The sequence below is a fragment of the Planococcus citri genome, chromosome 5, assembly GCF_950023065.1.
Source record: "Planococcus citri chromosome 5, ihPlaCitr1.1, whole genome shotgun sequence".
In the NCBI taxonomy this organism is placed as follows: domain Eukaryota; kingdom Metazoa; phylum Arthropoda; class Insecta; order Hemiptera; family Pseudococcidae; genus Planococcus; species Planococcus citri.
Window position 1 is genome coordinate 40,837,600 of NC_088681.1, and position 21,867 is coordinate 40,859,466.

Genomic DNA, 21,867 nt, shown 5'->3' on the forward strand with positions numbered 1-21,867 from the left:
ATTCTCATGTTTTTATTAAATGTCTTTTTTTCATAGCTCATTAATCAACTTACAAAGGAATATTTCGAACTGACATTTTTCGATTTAAAAAGAACTGAAGTAAATGACAAATGGAACTAGCATGTTCTTAAATCCCTGCAACTATTATTTTTAACTCAGAAGTTCATTTTTGGATTCTGGACAAATTTTCGAAAATTCAAAAAATTCGAAAAAGCTGTTTCAAAGACGACGTTTTAACTTTTTCACGAAATGTATCTAAACTTTTTTGAGCAAAGTGAACTCATATGGATTATTTTTTCAATCCTACTGGTTTTGGGGCATTCTGGAGTCTCCAGCGATTTTTCAATGTTCTTCAGAAACTTTGAATCACTTTGGAAATTCCAAAAATGAACTCCCACAACCGAATTGGAGTTCTTAGTGTTGATGAAATTGCCTGATCAGTTTTTGAAGCAAATTCAAAAATTGTTGAAGGTTCTACAATGACTCAAAAGTGAGAGTTGTTGATGTTTTGAAGTTGAATTGATGGAATTAGGCTAGGTATTCTCATTCAGGGCGTACCCTAAGAAAATTGTGGAGCTAAACTTGAATAAATTGAAGTAATTTTCGATCATGATTACAATCGAGGGTTTTTCCCGGGGGGGGGGGGGGTGGAGATTACTATTCATAATCCATAAATGTAGGGGTAGGATTAATCTTTGTTGAAATATGGTACACAGGGCCTTTTCGAAGCGATTTTTCAGGGGAAGGGGGTAGATAACATGAAAATGCCAACTCATGATTATTTTTTGTCTTGAAATTTCCAACTCAAAATTTTTGAAGAATGAAATATACACGCAAACAAAACTACGAAAAACGATGTTTTTTGTGTGATGAGTTACTTCTAATGAGTTTATCATTTTGCTTCAAAATTTTGAAATTCGAATGATGATTTCTTTTTTTGAAAAATTCAAAAGTGAAAATAAAAAGCAAAAAAAATATCTTGAAAATTAGTGTTTTGAGAAGTATGAAACAAGGGAATTTGAATGATGATTTTTTTTAAAAATCCAAGAACCATAAAAAAAAGCAAATGGCCCGAGCGCAGTGAGGGCAAAAGCTCTCAAAAATCAGCATTTCAAGAGGTATAAAAAAAAACGATGTTTTTTAGTGTGATGATCTACTCATAAGAAGTTTATTATTTTGCTTCAAAATTTTGAAATTTGAATGATGATTTTAAAAAAAGTTGCACAACTTCTTTTTAGAGCTGCACAAAATGTGCGGAGCTGCACGTTACGGTAAGCCCTGTTTTCATTGGCTCGCTTTACTCAAAAAAATTTTAAAAGCCAAAATCGGTCCTAAAATAACTTTTTGATTTTTTTTTCATTTTTCAATAATTTAGAAATGAACTTTAGCCCATGAAATTTTGCTTCCAAGGGTTTTAAGACATGCTTTTTTTTATCTAGCTTGGTTTTACTCACGGAGGGTGTCAGTTCAATAAGTTCCCTTGTGAGATATGTTTTAGTGCAATTTTTTGTGAAGTGCTTTTCTTGTTCTTTTTTAGCATTTTTATTCTTTTTTCCTTCCTTCTTGACGTTTTCAGTGTCTTTATTGTACTTCGCTGCACTTTCTGTTTTTTTTTTCTCTCTTTTCTTCACGTTTTTGTAATTTTTTCCTGCATTACTGTTTACTGATGATATTGATATCATTGAATTTCTTGACAAATTCGTACTCGACTAAACTTGACTTCACCTCTGAGTTCTGTGTACCTACGTATGTGGATTCTATAAATGCAGAATAGATTTCATTTGACGAGCCTTATTTCTTACCCTGGAACACCCTACATAATAATTTTAGTAATTTGTTGCGTCGTTTTGGAAATTGTTTTTGGAAAATTATTATATCCAAAATACGTGACGTAATTTCCATCCCACTTTCTAAATACTCTCGTCGGTTTCTGAAAAATGAAACGTGAACTGAGGCGATTTTTTCGAACGGAAATTACGAACGAATAATCAAAGCATGCTCGTCGATGATTTAGAAAAAATATGCTCTGTACAATGAAGATACTTATCACAAAAATGTTATGAAATCCATTTTTAAAACCGAGCTTCTCGTTTTTGAGTAGTATTTTCCACATCAGTACGTGAGCTTAGTCTTAACGTGGAATTATCAACGTAAAAATTCACATTGAAGTTGACCTATTTAAAAATAAAAATAAAAAAACTAAAAAGGAAATTGATTTTTATACGTTTATTTAAATCGTATCACTTCTCAAACACTACTACTAAACTGTAGAGGAAATGAAAGAGGGAAGCAGACTGGGCAGAGGGTAGGAGTAAAATCAATCATCGAGAGGTGCTAAACGTTGATGAAATTATCAGTTACCTATATTTAAGTTTACTTTTCACGATAGTGTGTGTAGATCGTTTACCAAGATACCCTCGGTCCCCCTCCCTCGACGCTCATCGACCATCGTATCGTGCATCGTACGTCGTCATCGTCATCGTCTTCGTCGATTCCATCACGTTTAAATTACAATTTACTCGATTCTTTTGTTCACTCTGCTATAGATACGTATAAGAGGAAAAAAATTTAATCAAGCTATCCGCCGCAAGACTCGACGATAGTCTGCACGTTGACCAGATTCGAAACGATGAAATTAAGTCGCAATCGCTTCGCGAAATGAAAACGCTCTCAGCGAACAGGAAGAGGAAAAGAAGGCACAGGACATGAGAGATGTGTGGTGCAAGACGGCGGCGTGGCGGCGATTGGCGAATTTTTTTCCCTCGTTTGAGCAAAGATTCTAGATACGTGTACGATAAAAGAAGGGATATTTTTATGTCGACGCTGTATAATGAACTTTAATCTGAACCGGGTCAATTGAAAATGTTGTATAGTAGGCGCGGCGACTGTTACTCGTATACCTTCTCGTGCGATTGTGTGGTGTGTGTGTGCTTTTACAAGAGCAAAAGACAGAGATAGAATGAAGAAAGGGTGTTAGAAGGGAAGAAATATACGCTCGTCGTCGATGTGCGTATGTATATATACTTCATTGAAAAGCTGCTCGATTGACATAAGCGCGTCGTATTCTACGTAGTGACATTGAATCGGCGGCGACTGCAAATTATTCATATGGGTTTGCGAGAAAACCTGCCACCGAACTGTTTTCTATACGTGTCGCGCGGGTCGTGTCGTCGTAGTCGTCGAGGGCATAGAATTTCCAAATGTATAATAAAATTGCTCCCCAAAGAAAGACTGCGCGAATATCAAACTTCTCTTCTCCGTTATGGATTTTGTTATTCATCGAGAAAGCCGAAGCCGAAGCAGCCGAGTCGTACATAAGGCGAAGCTTTCGGCAAGGCTGCTTTCATGTACTACGAGTATAAACGTGAAACCGAAGCAAAACGTAGTTCATTTTTTAACGAGATTTTCAACGAAATGAGAGAAAATATCGTCGAACGTGCGGAAAAACAATTATTTAACTTAATAGTCGCGTTGTTGGATAATTTTTCTTGTTGTGTTTTTCTTATCCAGTCCCTTCTCCAGTCTCCTTCCCTACGGCTTATTCCTCGTGTACACGATTCGTCTTCAAAAATGGGTGTTTATCGTTATAACATTATTTTTATAGCCTTTTTAACGCTTATTTAATGCGATTTTTTTTTTACTCCGGCAATCTCTCTGTGTTATTTATCCGTTTTCATCGGCGATTAATTATTTTTAATTTCGGCGTATTTTTTACGGGTTTATCTAGCGGTCTATTAGCGGAGTATGTCTGATTATAAGGGGAGGCTTTCTCTCTCGTTCTCGATATCAAATGTGAAATATTCGACGATACGGGATGAGTTGAAATGACCCTATTGGGAATATTTTGCCCTATGAATCCAATTAACGATTCGAAATATTCCATATTATTCTAATAATTCCCCAAGCCGTCTTTAACGTTGTATATTATACCATGCTGAAGAAATATTAGACGAATAAGAGCATCGTTATGTAGATACATATTAAATACTTGAAAAATTAACCGCCCGGTGGGTGTCATTTGTCAACTTTAATTTAAACTATGCACAAAACTATAAAATTAATTTTAAATACAACGTTGAAAAGTAGTGTATTTATTCTTATTGATTTTGAATACTTTTCAGGCATTGATGATTGATCTTTGAAGTGATCCTAGGTATATTTTAAAATTGAGACGGAATTTGTCGAAAGATCCGAAGAATATTTTCTTAATAAATCTGAATATCATTTTTTTGTTAAAAGAGTTCTTTGATGAAAATGGGTGTAAAATTTGTAAATGTACATAATAATGAAAAATCCAACATCTGACGATTGGGGCAGTAAAATCAATTTTCATTTCAATTCAAAAAATCGTGAGCTGATTTTAGTGATTTTCTGGATATTTTATGCCAAATTATTCCAAATTAGACGATGATTGATTAATTTTTACATAATTTTAATTGATTTTTCATCTCAATAACTGTTGCTCTATTTTACACAATTTTGGTAAGATACATAATTTTTTATTAATTTTCAAAGAATTTTGTGTCAATTTTCAGTCATTTTTGAAATTACCTGGAATTTTGATTTTATTTAAGTGTTTTTTTGTTTACGTTTATTCGCTGATTTTTGATTTTTTTTTTGCAATTAGTCTTTATTGTGCTTAATTTACACAATTTACCATGTTTTTAAAATTTGTTTCGTTTTTTTTTTTGACTTTCATGCACATAAACTCAACTAAGTGTTTTTGAAAATTTTGGTTATTTTCATTCAGTTTTGGAAATAATTTACAGTTTTCTTTTTCACAAAATTCAAAACATTTGTTCAAATTTTGACGATTTTTAGTGAATTTGGAGCATCAAACCTCATCGAAAAAAACATCCGTTATTCGAACTCCATTTTGAGAGTTCCATTTTGAGTTTTTCAGATTTTGATTTGTGATTTTGAATTTTTAATCAGATTTTTTTCAAAACTCTATGTACCTACAGGTTTGCTCCAATTTCAAGAAGTGTTGACTGTTGAGGTACGAGTAATTTATAAGCGTTAACAATTTGTCTGTTTCGTAATAAATCTTGAATATTTGAAACCCCAACAACACTTTTTGTAGAATGTAGAGAAAGAATTTAGAAACAAAATTCTGCTGTTTATTATTTCACTGACCAGTTGAAAGCAACTCGTGAAAAAAAGTGCAAAATGGAGTTCAGAAGTCAGGACACCATTTTTGGTTTGACTTGATTTGACGTTGAATAGGTCTTGCATCATTTATTCGTATTTACGGCAAACTGGTTAGGCAATTTTATCAACACGTAGGAATTCTAATTGATTATTTTTAGGAGCAAATGGAATAATCTTCGTGTACTTTTTTCTGATTTGATTAACCGGGAAGAAATGAACAAAAGTTGTGTCCAGAACCAGTATTTCAGCAGCCCAAATTGGTTTTTCAATTTTTGGTAAATTTTTAAAAATTCGAAATCGACCATTTTCGACAATAAATTCATTTAAAAAAATAGTTATAAAACTCCTAAAACTAATATCAACTCCAAAAACCAAAGTTCACAATTTCCATATCATTCTGGATTAATTTGTTCAACTGAAAATTCAGTGTTGTGGCTTATTCTTCACTTGAGCTGATTTCCAGGTTTATCATTAAGGAGACTGATACAGAAGTGCACTCGAGATGTTGGGCTGAAAATCGGACTGAATATGTGACGATAATCGTTGATACATATGTCAAGAATAAGCCACAACTCGATTTTTTTCTAGGTACTCAAATTGATTTCGGCGCCCTCTGGAAAAATTTTAAAATTTTGGAAACATCGAAAATCGCAGTGGAAACTTTAGAATGACCGGAAATTATCAAATTCGAGGTAGGGGAGTCGATTTTAGACAAAATACAACCTTTCATGAACCCTTCAAACCGTGCGAAAACAATCTGCAACTCGATTTTCAACTGCAAAAATTGATTTCCACCCTTCTTGAGAAATTTTAAAATTCTGCAGAAATCGAAAATTTAGCTAGAACCTCCAGAATGTGAGAAAATGGCACAAATCGCCAAAAGTGGCCAATTTGAATTTTTACAAAATACCAAAAATCTGAAAACCAATTTGGGCTGAAGAATTATTCTGGACACTACTTCTGTCCAATCTCTCTCTCTTTCTCTTTGAGAGATTACTAAAAACATACGCAGCAAATTCGAATGGTTTTTTTTTGTTAAAATTCGTGGGGATTAAATAATTAAAACAATTTTTGAGACATTAAAAAAGTACACAAGCGGACAAGAGGATGGAGAGGGGGGAGAGTTGGTGATTAAGCATTGCGAATTTTCGTAAAGAAATAACCTTCGTTCAACTTCTCTATTGTATTGAAATTAAAAAATAAAGTCGTTCGAATGAATTTATTTCGTTATTACTTTTTGATGAAAAAGTACCTACATAAAATCGTGCCAATCCACGTTTCAAAGTTTTTCTCTTTGAAAAAATTTTCAATCCTTGAAAATTTTTTTGTCAAGTTTTTCAAAAATTCAGTAATTTTTTCCTCCAAATTCTCGTTCCTTCGACAATTTGATCGTACTCGTATTTCCATATTATTACTCTTTTTCCTCTCTTTTCAGTCGTTTCTGCTTCGTACTGCAAGTATTTCTCAATTGGTAAACATGTAAATTTGTGACACACGTATGTAAATTGCTGTACTTTCAAGCAGGGTGGGATAGGTAGAGGGGCGAATACATTTGAACGTATTTTCCTGAGCGTACCTATTCCTATACCCACCTATTAATGTACGTCTTGTCGAAATTTCGTGTATTAACGATAATCGACTCGTTTCAATTTTTATATTGATTGCGAACCATTGTGACATTACAAGTCTGGTTTTATCGACATCGTCGCCGTATCTACTCTTAATACTATGAATAGATGGGTAATTACATGTGCCATTTTGAAATGTAAATTACAACGAGGCGGCGTAATCGTAGGTCTAATTATATTTACAAATGTAGATATCTACTGGTATTACTTTTGGAATTTATACGGTTTAAAAATAGCTCCGACCTTTGAAAATTTTCGCTATTTACGCGACCATAATTTCATTAGGTAATTCGAAGCCGACCATTGGAGCCTTACAAATTAGGTATCTATATACGCGTGTACCATACTTTGTAGATCAAATATCATCGCCAAGGTATTAATTTACGTTTACCGGTGCGTGAAAGCGCGCGAAATGGGTAAACGGAAGTGCAGAAAATGAGGCTAAATTTTATCATTTTGAAAAACAACGAATACCTACGCGAAGAAAAAAACACCTGTGTATTTTTACGAGTCGTTATTTTTTTTTTCAAGTGAAAAATACGAATAATACGAGTTGATGGGTCGGGTGTAATTTTTTTCTTCTTGTAAAACTTGGCTACATTTTTAGTCCTACATCGAGGCAGGCGTACGTGTGGTCGGATAGGAGAAAAAATTAGCTGTCAGATACGCGAAGAACGGGTATTAAACGGTATTACGCGATAATAATTTTAGTTTTTAAATAGGTGTTGACAGTTTTCACTTCTTGAAATGCTTTCTGCCTCTGTTACTGCTGGTAGCTTTTTGAGATAAATTTAACGTTGCGTTGAAAACGTTGAACAAGGTTTTTATTTCTCAATTATTTATGAATGAAGGCGTAAAATTTTTTTATCGACTTTTACTCGACGAAAGCTGACTCTGGCTGGCGATATGCGGCAAGGTGCGAAGATCGCAGGTTAGTTTTCATCGTGGTTCGTGTTTAGCGTGATAAGAAACATGGATGAGATTTTTCTATACGTATTCGGCGTGTCTTTCTCGTTTCTGTAAAGGTTTTACTGACGTGAGGTGTATTCCCGGGTTAGATGAGAGAAAATTGAAGGTTTTACGAGAGGTTATTTTGGCGAGATTTTTTTCATCTTTTAATTTTTATGATTTTTCGGGCGAAAAATACGTAGTTGGTGATAGATGGGGGTGTTTATCTTTCTTATAGTGTTTTTTTTTTAGGCGTGGGAGGTTTCAGTGGATACCTATATTTTTTTCTTATGTAGTAATTTTGGTTTGCGTTGATTTTCTGTCGAGGAAACATTTGGGAAACGAGTCGCTATCTATATTTTCTTTTAAACGATTTTTTCAAAAAATTAAGCATCTAGTATTATTTTTTTTCAAATTATTTATTTATGGAACTGATACAAGAATCAACAACCTAAAATTATCAAAGCTATTTACAACACTATTTGAAAATTATTTTTAATTTAGATTAATTTGTGTAGTGCACTTAGAGGTTGATAAGGTCCAACATGTGGAGTCTGCTCACTACTCAGCCTCCTTGTGTCATCACTTTGGTCTAAAAGAACTACAGCCTCACAATTCGGGTGTTTATGGAGCCGGTTCACATATGCGTTCGCTTTTCGGTGTACAATTACGTCCACTGGTTTGAGCTGGAGGTCACTTCGAAGTTGCTCATTTGAGACAAACCAAGGAGCCTTAGTTATGGCTCTCATGAACTTATTTTGAAAAAGCTCGATGACAAGGCGATTTGACTTTTTCGCGACACCCCAAATTTTACATCCATATGACCATGCAGGAAGAAATATGGTTTTGTAAATTAACCTCCTGTTGGCTAAGCTCAATTTTGAGTGACTTCCAATCAACCATTGAAAATTTTGAAATTGTAGGTTCATATGGTCGCGTTTTTTCCTAACATGTTCTTGCCAATTCAGCTTACAATCTAGATGTAAGCCCAAGTAGCGGGTGTGCTGTGCCACAGGGACTGGTTTGCTGTTGATGATAGTAGGAACATATCCGTGCTTGAGGAGCGCAAAATCTACCCGTGCAGATTTATTTTCATTCAGCTGGATCTTCCATTTTCTGGAAGTAGTATTAGACTAGAATTTTTTCAATTTTTTTTTTGACAGATGTAGCCTTTTGAAAAAATGACTTATAGTTTAGAAAGACAAAGAAAAAACCAACTAAGTATTTCAGTTTTTTCAAAATTTTGGGGGAGTGTTTCAAAAATTCCAATTTGATTTTTCGGGCATTTCTCCTTTGTTATGAGACCAAATGGTTCAAATTTTGCATTTGAGATTGAAATATCGTCGTCGTTGTCTCCTTACAAGGGGCCTGTTGGCTTATCTGCTGTGGTGTGGAACTTGTTGAGGATGAGCCTGAGGTATCAGTGAGTTTCCTCCATGGTCTCCCTCTGCATCTTTTCCCTGTTGGTGTATATCAATCTTGTTTCCTTCATCCCTCGACATGATTTCTCCAATCTTTCCTATACTTTTTTATCTGCTTCATGACTGGCTTCACTCTGAGATCTGCTGTTATTTTCTCAGATGGGACTCTGTCTCTGAGAGTCACCCCTACCGTTCTCCTCATGAATTTCATCTCCGCTGCCGTTATTCTTTTTTTTATCAGATTTCTTCAGTGCCTATACCTCGCTTGCATAAGTCATCATTGGTATTGCTAGGGTATTGTACACCTTCAATCTTGTTTCTTTTCGCACCTTACTGCTTCGCAGGGTCCTATTTATCAGTCCTGTGACTCTCAGGAACTTTGCAATCTTTCCACCAACATCTGCTTCTCCCTAGTATGATATTGTGTTTCCCAGGTATTTGAACTACCCTATGTAGTTGCTCGTAGAACTCTTCGCTGTGTTCCTCTCTTCCCTCTTCTGGTGCATATACTCCGATTATTGTAAGAAAGTCTTTTTTCAATCTCATCCTTGCTGATACAATTCTTTCATGTCATATGTTATATGAGTCGATGTTTTTGCGGTGTTTATTATGTATGTGTAACATCACTCTGCCTGCAGCTCTCTCCACTGTAGATAGCGATGTACGTAGTTTCCAGATTCGATTGTTCCACTTCCTTTCTTCTTCGTTTCAGACATCACGGCAAAGTCTATATTTCTGCTGTTTACAATTTCATTGTTTTCATTTATTTCTGCTTCCTTGGCTGCATATCCTCTTACATTCCAGTTTCCAAATTTGTATTTTCTTTCGTTTGTGTGTGTTTTTATTTTAACCAGGGGTTCACCTCCGCCTAGCATCCCATAGTTCCATCCGTTACCTGTTGTAGATTGAAATATAAATCCATAAAAAATCACTTTTTTGAAAATTCTCAAGGTGATTTCAATTTTTTCAAAATTTTGGAAGAAAAAACCTATAGAAATCCCTCATCTTAAATATTTTGTGACACATCCCCCCTTCCTCTATCAATGAAAGTAAATTGCTTCAAGTGGTTCAAATTTTAGATTTAAGGTTAGGTACCTATAATACGATTTAGAAAAAATAATTTTTCTGTAAAAAAATTCACATTGATTTTAGCACCTCCTTTTCTAAATTTGGGATCATTAAAATTTAATGAGTTCAAAACACAGTTTTTAAATTTCAAAGATTTGCTATAAAAAATTCCAACAATGATGTTTCTGGTAGAGAAAAACTTTTGAGTTCTGAATTATGATTTTTTGAGTCCCTTCCTGGACAATTGCATTCATTTGGAAACATTTATTAAAAGTTGTGAACATTTTTCATGAATAAATTTTTAAAAATTCTCAAATTGGTAATTAGAGGCGTTTCAGTTTTGAAGTTGATTCTAACATATGTATGGTGGGGTCAATTCTGGAATCCATAAAAAATTGTGGGGGGGGGGGTTGAAGGGAATTTTTTCAAGTGTGAAAGAAACAGAAACTTTTATCATTTTTTATGCTTTATAATTTATTTTTTCTTCAAACAGGAGACATTCCTCGCATGAAGTGGTGTACTCGTACCTCATCGATTTTGAAATTTTGGAAAAAAGTGTTCTAGAAAATAAATTTTGGATAAATTTCAAGCTCCTTTTTGTAGGGGTTTTCTCGCTGAAGAAATGCGACTAAAAAAACCACCCTGGTTAAACCTTCACCTTGATTACCATACGCGAAATAAATTCATTCATCGAGAAAACCCCCGAAGCTCTCGCGTTAAAATGCGATACTTATTTTAAAAAATACGCGAAGATTGAAAAAGATAAAATCACACAGTCGATTAAACGACTATTAACCGATTAAAAGGCGAAACATAATAATATGTAAATAATGTACGGATCGAATTAGCTCGTTATACGGAGCTGCATAATATTCAAAGATTAGAGAGAAGGTTTAATCGAATTCCAGCACTTTAAATTCTTGGTGGTTATTTTTAACGAAGCGCGAAAAGTAACTTTGAAATATGTATAAAGCTCGTGGCCGCAATTTGTCGTGTAAATTAGAACGACGACGAGTAGATATACGACAGCGTCACGAGGATGGAAATATAACGCATTAGCTGATTCAGTTCATTGACACGTACATTATTCTTACATAAATGGCATTGTTTTCCCATTGTACCAGTCTCGCGATATCTTTTCTCGTATATATTTCCCTTTGCATTGCGAAAAAATGTACGGTAAACCTATACAAAAAGAAGAAATGTTGGTTTACGGTATTTTGAAGGAAGGAATTTTTTTAGGTAGGTATTTTAAAATGTTTACGTTTCGAATAAGTATAATAAAACAACCCTTCCGATGGAGATAATTATTGCAATAGAACAATCGACGAATTAGTCGAAGAAAAGTCGAACGAGTTTATTGACCTGTATTTGAAATCCAAGCATGTATGTTTTTGCGGTGCTTTCCTTCGGAGGTTTTGGCAGTTTAAGCGATGTAACTGCTTTTTATAAAATGCGCTGGAATGAGGATAGTGCGGGTGACGGAGGTGGCGTTATGAACGAGGGGTCGGGGGTAGCGACGCTATGCCGATCAATATATGCGGGAGGCGTGGCTTAAAATTCCGTTATTTTCTTTTCTCTATGGCTTTGTATATAGATATAAATACACGTAGACTATACTATACAGAAGATACCACATAGAAATTTTCTCTCTGTTGATTTAATCGCTTTTAAAGATTTCTCTTCTAGTATACTTCTCTTTTTTTTAAAAACCCCGACGTCAAATTGTTTTATCGTTTTTGGTTTTAGAACGTGTCGTACCCCGCCACCATCGTCGTCGTGTAATAAAATCCGACAAATTCCGCGATAGCTCAGGAAATTCGTTGCGACTTATCCTATTGTACAAGAGTGGGATGAAGCGGGCGAAGGGTTAATTTAGATGGAATTTTTGTCTAAGGTCATGGTCGCAAGATAATATTCAAATCTAAGCCATGCAGTTTTATTGCCGTCGTATAACCGAACCGATTACTGAAGCAATTAAAAAAGTTATCCTGGCTGAAAGAGGAAGTTGGTGCGATTTTGTCGTGTAGGATTTGCGTGTTGAAAAGCACACAGAAATAAAAATGCTCTTTTTATTGAACATTATTAAATATAGAAATGCCAATACACCAATAGGTACAAAAAAACATAAAATCATACCGCGAGGTTTTCAAAAGAATGTATTAATTCTTTGCAAATGAAACAATATTATCAAACTTTTTACTTAATTTAGTATGATATCACCAGAAATGTGCCAATGTGTCCTAAAAATTTAAAAAAAAAATATTTAGACAACAACTTGCAATATTTTCTGCAAGGATCGCTAAAGTGAATTTGAAAAATTGGACACTGCACATGTCAAAACTGTGGGTGGAGCTTACTTCCAAAACACAACAACCTCCCTCCAGTTTTTAGCGTGAATTTCTTGTTGCGCAATAGCAAATTCAGGGCTGTGTACCGATAAACATAAACGGTATTGGTATGTATTTAGCATACAGTACCCAAGATGGTATTGGTATTTTGGTATTTTCCAATACAGATGTTATTTTGGTATTGGTATTTCAGTATTTTGTGGATTTTTTTTGGTATCCGGTATTGGTATTGGTATTATACCAATATATGTAATACCGAATTGAAAGGTGTGTTTTTAGGCCAAAATTGACCATATCGCCTACCTAGGTTCAATACTTTAGGGCGGATTGTACGACTCTCGTTCAAATCTGAACTAAGTTTAACTCATTGTTTTTGACCAGTTAAACTGAGTTCAACTCTTGAACGAGAGTTGAACGAGAGTCATACTCGTACAAGTGGCCCTATAGAAAGTTAAGGATGAAAATTCAATATAAAATAATAAATAAATCAAATACTTCAAAATTTAAAAAAATTTTTTGGGACTTGAAACTTTTTTATTTTTAAACACCTTGATTTTGGAGTTACACATTACAAGTTTTTCAATATGACAATTCAAAATAGGTACCAAATTAATACCATTGAAAATTATTTTGGTATTGGTATTTTGGTATTAATACCATTTCAACTAGTTTATCGGTATTTTGTAAATTGGTACTTTGTCTGTCTGCTAATTGGTATTGGTAAAACAGTATTTGTAAATTTTTTCAAGATTTGCCGGTATTGGTATTTTGGTATTTATATCGGTATACAGTCCTTAGCAATCCTTGCATTCCTTGCAGAAATGATTGCAAGTTGTTGGTATTGTGATATCAGGATTATTGCTATAATTTGAAAAAAAAAATTAATCAATTAACAATCAATACTATTGGTGGCATCCCTGGTTATAACACGGATTTCTTCTGCTCCCTAGACAGCCCCATCCGAACCAATGTAAAATTAATTGCAATATAATGCTCATGAGTGGATTATAAATCACAATATTCAAATTTTAACGCTCTAAATTTTATACCTATTGTGTAATATTCAGGAAATAATTGTTCAATTTTGTTGATTTGAGACATTAAGCAAACATTTTCTACATGTTTCCATGTGAAAAATGTATCAAATCATCATTAAGTGATGCAATAGGTACCTCAAGTTTTTCAGACCAATCACTGAAAAAAAAACTACTTAGTACTAAATACTGAACTGATTACTGAAATTTTATTTTATTTTTTCTTTCATTTTCTTATTATATCATGCATTCATTCATTTATTGATTCACTCATTCACTCCCTCGGTCTTTCCATCTTTTTGACTCTTCATCTTTTCATCTATTCGCCTATTCGTCTTTTTATCTTTTAATTGATTCGTCTATTTGTTTATTCGTCTTTTCATCGTTTCATCGCCTTTTTGTCTTTTCACCATATTTTCATCTTTTTGTCTTCTGGTCTTTTCATCTGTTCTTTCTATTCTTTCTTTCTTTCTTTATTTCTTTCTTCCATTCATTCTTCCATTCATTCTTTGCCAAAATCAAACAATCAGAAGTGAGAACACCAGTGGTTGAGTCAGACACTGTTTCAATCAGTGGGTGTTTTCAGACCCAAGTATGGACCTATGGTTGTGACAGACACCACTCAAGTCAGTGGGTGTGTTCAGACCCAAGTAAGGACCAGTCGTTACCTTAATGCCAAATCCGTGTATGTCCATACAAAAAAAGTGCTATTTTATGGATCACTCATAAGGTTTGGATATGCTCAAAAGGGTTCATTGAGTTCTGAATTCTGATTGAACATCGGTCAGCTTCCTGCATCTTCCGTGGTTTACTTTAACTGCACTCAGATGCAAATTTTTCAATTCAGGGCATCCCAGAGTCTTATCACTGACACAAAAAGATGATTTTTTTTTGTGGACATACTTACATGTATTTGACATTAAGGTAATGCAGTGGTTGAGACAGACACTATTTAAATCAGTGGGTGTGCTCAGACCCAAGTAAGGACGTGTGGTTGAGACAGGAAGTGTTTGAATCAGTGGTTGTGTTCAGACCCAAGTAAGGACCTGTGGTTGAGACAGACACTGTTTAAATCAGTGGGTATTTTCACACCCATGTAAGGATCTGTGGCTAAGACAAACACAGTGGGTGTTTCAAATTCAATATTTCCAAAATTTAAAAAAAAACAACAAAAAATCAAACAATCAGAATTTTTAATCAGTGGGTGCTTTCAGACTCAATAAAGGACCTGCGATTGAGAGTGAGACCGACACTGTTTGAATCAGTGGGTGTGTTCAGACCCAAATTAGGACCAGTGGTTGAGACAAACACAGTAGGAGCAGTGTTCTCTTGGTCTTGTGGGCATTTTTGGATCTGGTCACAGTCAGTGGTCCAGTTTTTTGGTCAGGTCCAACAAGCCTGCTGGTACAAATGCATTAGTACGTACCTACTTTTATTCTACAGGGTGCCCAGAAATATCGAGCACCCCTAAAAAGTTTTCTACCAAAATTGTACTTTGGTTGGTCACAGTGAATGATAATAATGATAGCACATGATTGGTTGTTGGACTGGAGAGATAACATTCCACCAATCATATGCATCTATTTCACGTTGCCAACCTATATTTTTAATGAAAGACTTTCTTTGGGGTGCTCGATATTTCTGGGCACCCTGTAATTGGAAGTTGTTAAGTAGGTACCTGCATATTAATAGGTAAGGTGCACCGGGGTAAGTTCAAACGGGGTTTTCACTATTTCAACTTCGATCAACTGATACTCTCTTACAAATGAACCAATATGGCTCAAATTTTTTCTGTATTATTTTGTTCCCATAAGGGTTTTCAACCTGAAAATTTGAGCAGGATTGTCATAGTAGCTTTTGCTCAGTGGAATCTAATATAAATTATTTGGAGTTACCCCAATTTGAGGGAACTCGGAACAGGTTATAGACTTTGCAGACATGTAGTTCAAAAACAGAGCATCCCAGCAAAAATTGTATGCAAACAAAATTGTAGAGATTTTAATTCTCTATCGGATTACTGTCATCAGATATTTACTAGGGCATAGGGTTCGTCCGGTATAGCCTATACGAAAAACTAAAAGATAGAAAAGAAAAACAGTATTTGAAAACAAATTCAAAACAACAACAAGAAAATACAATTGAACCAAAAACATGAGAAATGGAACTGGATCGCGAAATATTTTTTTCCAAGAAAGGAAAAGAAACTAAAATTTAATCAAATTGAGTTAAATCTTCTCAATAACTCAAACTATAGTTTTATAACTCATCATTCTATCTCCAATGTGTAAGGATGTATGCACTGTAGTTTCGGTTACTGTATTACCCGACGAATTATCGACTATTTCGAATGAAAACACCCCGTACAGCTAAAATTTACAAGTTTGCGCTACTCGTTCGAGTTCCAAAAGCCCATAAAGAGGCAACTTTCCACAGTTGGAGAAAAAAATCAAAGCGAATGAATAAAATCTTGTTGACATGGCGCATTCGTCGCAGATTCCAGTTCGCTCCCTTTCATTGTGTTGTATTTATTGGCAAAATATAAAAGGGGAGAAAACTGCCAACTCTTGTGTATCTAGCATTCGATGTGAATACGCCGGCTCCATTAATATATCGTTTCAATACCGGAATTAGTGTTTCGCTTCGTCATATAGTAGTTATGTTTACGCGTCTTTAAGTATTGATACGTTATGTACAAGGGTGATGAATTCTCGGTACACCCTTTGACAAATAGAGTATTATTGCCAAATACCGTACACGAAATATGAGCGAAATTCAAAGCAAATTCGTATAGAGGAAGGAAACCTTTTAGAATTGCTATATCGAATCGAATACTATTATGTAATGTTTGAAGTCCGTTGTGTGAGTAAATTTATGCAAATTATCGAGTGATAATGTCCGTATTACGTGACGGTTTCTTTTTCTTCGATTTTGGATATTTTTAGGGGAAGGACTCAAAAAGGATCTATAATTGGAGGAATTGAACTCACAAAGGATCTATAATTGGATAACAATTGTAAGATTTGCAAAAATAAGAAGATGAAATGAAATAAAATGAAAAATGTAAAAATGGCTGATACAGTCCAGCATTTTTCATTCAAAATTTTGAAGTTGAAGTTGAAATTATTATCGGTAATAATAATTTATGATTGAAGTACCTTCTCCGATATAAATTTTTCCTCGTTTTATTTTTCATTGTTTTTGTTGACGTGCGAATATGTACGAAACACAAAACGAAATTGAAAAAAGAACACTGCTAACGAATTTTTAATTCGAATTACAACCTACTTAAACGACAGTTTGAAAAATCTCATCCGTAAAATTCAGCTCTCAACTGTCAAGTGGTATTTTTCTTTGCAATATATCCATCACTGGCAATTTCACATTATCGGTTAAATATAGTCGAGGTGTGACGTGGATAAACGGAGTATTGGACTCGAAGTTCGTCTTTTAGTATACCGCTGCTGGTACTACTCGAACTCGTATATAAAACGTATAAGAAGAAAGTGATTTTGTTAAAAGAACACCTGGAGGATAAAGCCACATTTAATTGTGATATATAGCTCAGAGATGAGAGGTGACGTTCCGCTCATTTTGGGATTCTTCCCCAGGGTATTGACGCGGTTTCTTATACTTATGGTGGCTCGTATGCGTATCCGTGTTGTGTGTAGCCTACCTATGATGTTGCGATAAATCATTTGTTAAAAAAATTGTCTTTAATTTTTGAATAAATATTGTAGGTATCCGTATATATGGTATAAAATTCAAACTTAATATGAGTATTTTCTGTTGTGTTACAGAGAGTCGTACAAGGATTCGATACAAAGATACCTGGTAGCGCAGAAGATATCTGTGAGACCGAAGATCCGTGTAAAAATGGAGGTATATGTATTTCAACTAACAACGGACCGACTTGCGATTGCCATAATTTGGAATACGAAGGCCTATTTTGTGAAAAAGGTAAGTAAACAGAATGTTTACTCGGTCGGTATATGGTGAAGGGACTCTTACAGTACCTATACTCGTATGGTTCAGGTTCTTTGAATATGAAACTTAATTAAAACATTTGTGACACGATTTAATATGCGAGAATGAATCTCAATTCGTCGTTATGTGACATGTTGGGAAATACCATCATAATTTAACCAACAGATTGCTATACATATTTTATCTACGTGTACAGGGTGTTGGTGCAGGGGTAAAGTTTTCTAGCGTAAACTTAGGCAAACTATTCTGAGCCGATGAAAAGTTATTGCTTAACCTGTAAATTACAGGATAGGTACCAGAGTGTGTTTAATAGATGATTTTTTTCTCAAACTTACTTTGATGTTTTCATCTTAATCCATTGACGAATTTCCCCTCAAAAGAATCCCAATTTGAGTGGGTCGAGATGTTGCTTTGTTCTGTACAAATTTCACGTCAAATTTAAAATTCCACTTTAATTATATCGTCCAGTCATTTCTTTGTAGAGAAAAAAAAAACTTCATCCGCTTCTTCGCTCATCCGGAAAATGAAATTATTCGGACGAGTATCATCATAACACGACCGCAATAATAACTCAAAAAACAGGGAAGAAATTTCAATTTAAAATTCCTCTATTAATTTAGCCAGTAACTCAAACGTATTTAAAATTCTCGTGGTAAAAATTGCCGACAAAAAGAACCATTCTGGTAAATTATAATAGTTCTGATGCACGCTACCGCGTTCATTTACATTTAACGATGGCGCAAACATGAATTATTTAATCGAAAGGAAAAAAATTCGCTTAGAATAATCTACACAATATTTCTCCTTTTCTCTTTTTTTTTTATTTTTCTGTTTGTCAAGATGAAAGCGCATTCGACGAGAGGAGAATGGAAACGCTGCGATGTAATAAAATTAAAAAATAAAACACCGCGGTATTAAAAACAGTAAATGCAAAGTTTTGCGAAATTTAACTTCATTTTGTTGTTTTAAATTACGCGAGTAAGAGTATTTATAACTCGACTGCAATTCTGCGGGGAAAAATTTCCCAACTCGTATTTTCAAATGAAAAATTTCCACGTGAAATATTAACAAGGTGATGTCTTTTGTATACTTTCATATTATGAAAACGCCTGCATCGGGGATTCCAACAATAAGCATTTCTCTCTATAGCATTAAGCACGATTTATACGAGGTGACATTTATGAGCGAATATGTCGCATTAAATTTAATATATTGTAAGAAAATTCAACGAGAAAGAGAGAGAGAGGTCTCCTTCGCGACCGTACCCTATAATGAATACTCGAATATCGAAATAGTTTCGTAATTTTGTAATTGTAATCGATATAATAGCAAATGTTGTAGCATAAAGCTCCGTAAATGATTCGGTTCGGAAATTATTTATGGGTTTGGATCAACTATAAATTAGTTTTTTATTCCACGAATAAAAAAAGGGCAACAGCGACTGAAAGAGAAAGGTAAAAAAGTTTCGATTTCGGTGTAGAAAAATTTCAACTCGATTTAGAAGTACCTACTGGCGTAATTTTTGGCAACATGTTTCGCAACTTACAGCGGATTTTTTTCCTTTTCATCAATTACTTTAGTATTTTTAGGTCGTTTCAGTCGGAAAACTTTTCGTATTATCGACGAACACCTGATCTGAATGATGGAACTTTTACAATGTCTGGCACAACTACGTATAATAATATAATATCGCTCAAAAGGGGTAATTTTTACCCTACGACGTGGTTTCTTTCAAAATGAACTAGCTTTTCATTAAACAAAAAGTGTCCAAGTGGGCGATAACGTCTACACTTGTTTTCTGCCTACGAGATGTAACATAGTCGCAGAAAAGTAGGCAGCAAGTTTTTTGCTGGCATTTTTTTTGTCGAACAAAAGATCACATTTTACAAGTTCTTTTGTATTAGTTGAAAATTGATAGCAAAAGTCAAAGTGTTTGAAAACTGCGCCCGGGTCAGACGGTCAAAAAGATACGGCTTGGGAATTTAAAGTGTTGGCGGAGTCGACAAAGAATGAAAATTGAGTGAAAAATAGTCTTACATTTTCAATTCGATTTTTACTGTGCTCTCGACTGTTTCCAATTCAAGTCCCATGTGAGGTATGGGGTATTAGATAGGAGGACGATTAAGCTTTCCAAGGTTACTGACCCGTCTGTTCGACTTCTCAAGATCGTCTGTCTTCTTGTTCAACCTCTAAAGGTCATTGACCCGTCGGTGTGGCCTCTCAAAGTCGTATGTATGCCTGTTTGGCCTCTTAAAGTCATTGACTGTCTGTCAAGCTTCCCTTGGTATCTCGGTTCTTAAGGTCATTGACCTACCTGTACCTGTATAGCATCTTATGGTCGTCTGTCCGCATGTCTATCCTCTCAAGGTCATTGACCCGTCTGTCAGTCTTCTATCGGTCATTGACCTACCTGTCTAGCCTCTCATAGCCAACAGTCGGGTCTCTAAAGGTCATTGATCCGCCCATTTGACCTCTAAAGGTCATTGACCCGCTCATTTGATCCCTCAAGGTCATTGACTTGTCTAGTTGGCTTTCCTATAGGTCGTCTCTCCGCATGTCTGGTCTCTCAAGGTCATTGACCTGCCAGTCGAGCTTCTCCCGGTCATTGACCTACCTGTCTAGCCTCTCACGGTCGCCTGTCTGGTCTCTAAAGGTCATTGACTCGACCATCTGGCCTCTGAACGTCATTGGTCTGTCTAGTTCGTTTCCCTATAGGTCGTCTCTCCGCCTTCCCTGGTCTTTCAAGGTCATTGACCCGTCTGTCTGGCTTCTTATCGTGATTGTCCTAACTGTCTAGCCTCTCATGGTCGTCTGTCCGCCTGTCGGGCCTCTCAAGGTCATTGACCTGTCTGTCAAGCTTCTCTCGGTCATTGACCTACTTATCTAGCCTCACACGGTCGCCTGTCTGGTCTCTAAAGGTCATTGACTCGACCATCTGGCCTCTCAAGGTCATTGGTCTGTCGAGTTCGCTTCCCTATAGGTCGTCTCTCCACCTGTCTGGTCTTGCAAGGTCATTCACTCGTCAACTGTCTGACTTCTAAAGGTCAGTGACCCATCTGTCTGACCTCTCAAGGTCGTTTGTGTCTACTCCATCAAAGTTGTATGTGTATTGTGTACCTGTCTAGCTTCCCAAGGTCCTCTGCCAGTCTGCCTGGTCCTGCCTTTTAAGAATTCCCCATCAATTTGAAGACGTTGAGTTTGATTTTTCAGATTCGACTCGTTAGTTCATAGTTGCACCTTTTTTCCAATTTATATGGATTCGAGGAACGACTGAGTGGTAAATCAAATCTAAATCCATTTTCATCAATTTCTTTCCAATATTTCGAAAAAATTGAAATAAGTAACTAAGTTGAACATATGTGAGAGAATTTTCGTATAATTTTTTTTTGAAGTCATTCAGGTACATAATATGTGCAATGTTTTGTAAATGAGTGAGCTTAAATCGAAACTTGCTGAATTTTCAAATAAGCTTCGCCTCTTTAGTTTTGTACGCAGCCATCATAAAATAACATTTTTTATTTTTTGTTCAAGTACTTACCTGTGCACACATTCAAAAATCAAACCCCGAACACTGTAAAAACAATTGCTTCAAAATCAAAGCATGACACAAAAAAATAGTACAGAAAAAGACAAAAACAACGAGGTGTTTGTTTTTTATTCTAAACGCGTGCCAAAGTTCGCTATTAAAATATTTATTCAAAGTTCATACTAGAAGAGGAAAACATTAGCCCGAAACAAGTCGACAAATAAATTAGACCAACTCGAAAGCTCTTCTTTGTACAACGCTTTTAAAAATCATCTCCTTTAATTAATCTATTCACGGCGAATATTTAGTGTTCCGTCGAACGAGGAATTCCACACAGTGAACCGAGATAAAAACGAATAAAAGCTTTTCTTTTTTTCACCATCTAAAAAAAAAAAAAATCCCCAAGTACTTTCCTAGTTTGTTGTCAACGCTCGCGGTCTTGTACATTAAAATTAAAACCTTTACGTATACGAAATTGTAGGTAAAAGTGTATAGCGATAATTTGAATACACCGAGGCGAATACTTGGGATTATTATTCCTTTTTTTACATTCGGGCTGGACTTACACAATGAAAATATGACGTTAGGTGGTGATTTAATAAGAAATATCACGAAGGTCTTTCGTATGCTCGTATATATGTACGTTTGTGTACTCTGTTACGTTATTCTCTATAATAATGTCACGTTCTCGTTGATGTTAAAAAATATTATATGGTCGTAGCACGCCTATTTTAAACACTCAACCGGCAGCTTCGC

The 21,867-nt window shown here is 35.2% G+C and overlaps 1 protein-coding gene across 2 annotated transcripts in view; it reads left to right on the forward strand.

Moving 5' to 3' along the window:
* Positions 1 to 21,867, forward strand: part of Nrx-1 (Neurexin 1) — a 154,469-nt gene that overhangs the window by 56,850 nt on the left and 75,752 nt on the right. For both annotated transcript variants that reach the window (XM_065368954.1, XM_065368955.1), the window contains exon 2: positions 17,399 to 17,558. In XM_065368954.1, coding sequence (XP_065225026.1) covers positions 17,399 to 17,558 — 160 coding nt within the window. The remainder of the gene's footprint in view (positions 1 to 17,398; positions 17,559 to 21,867) is intronic.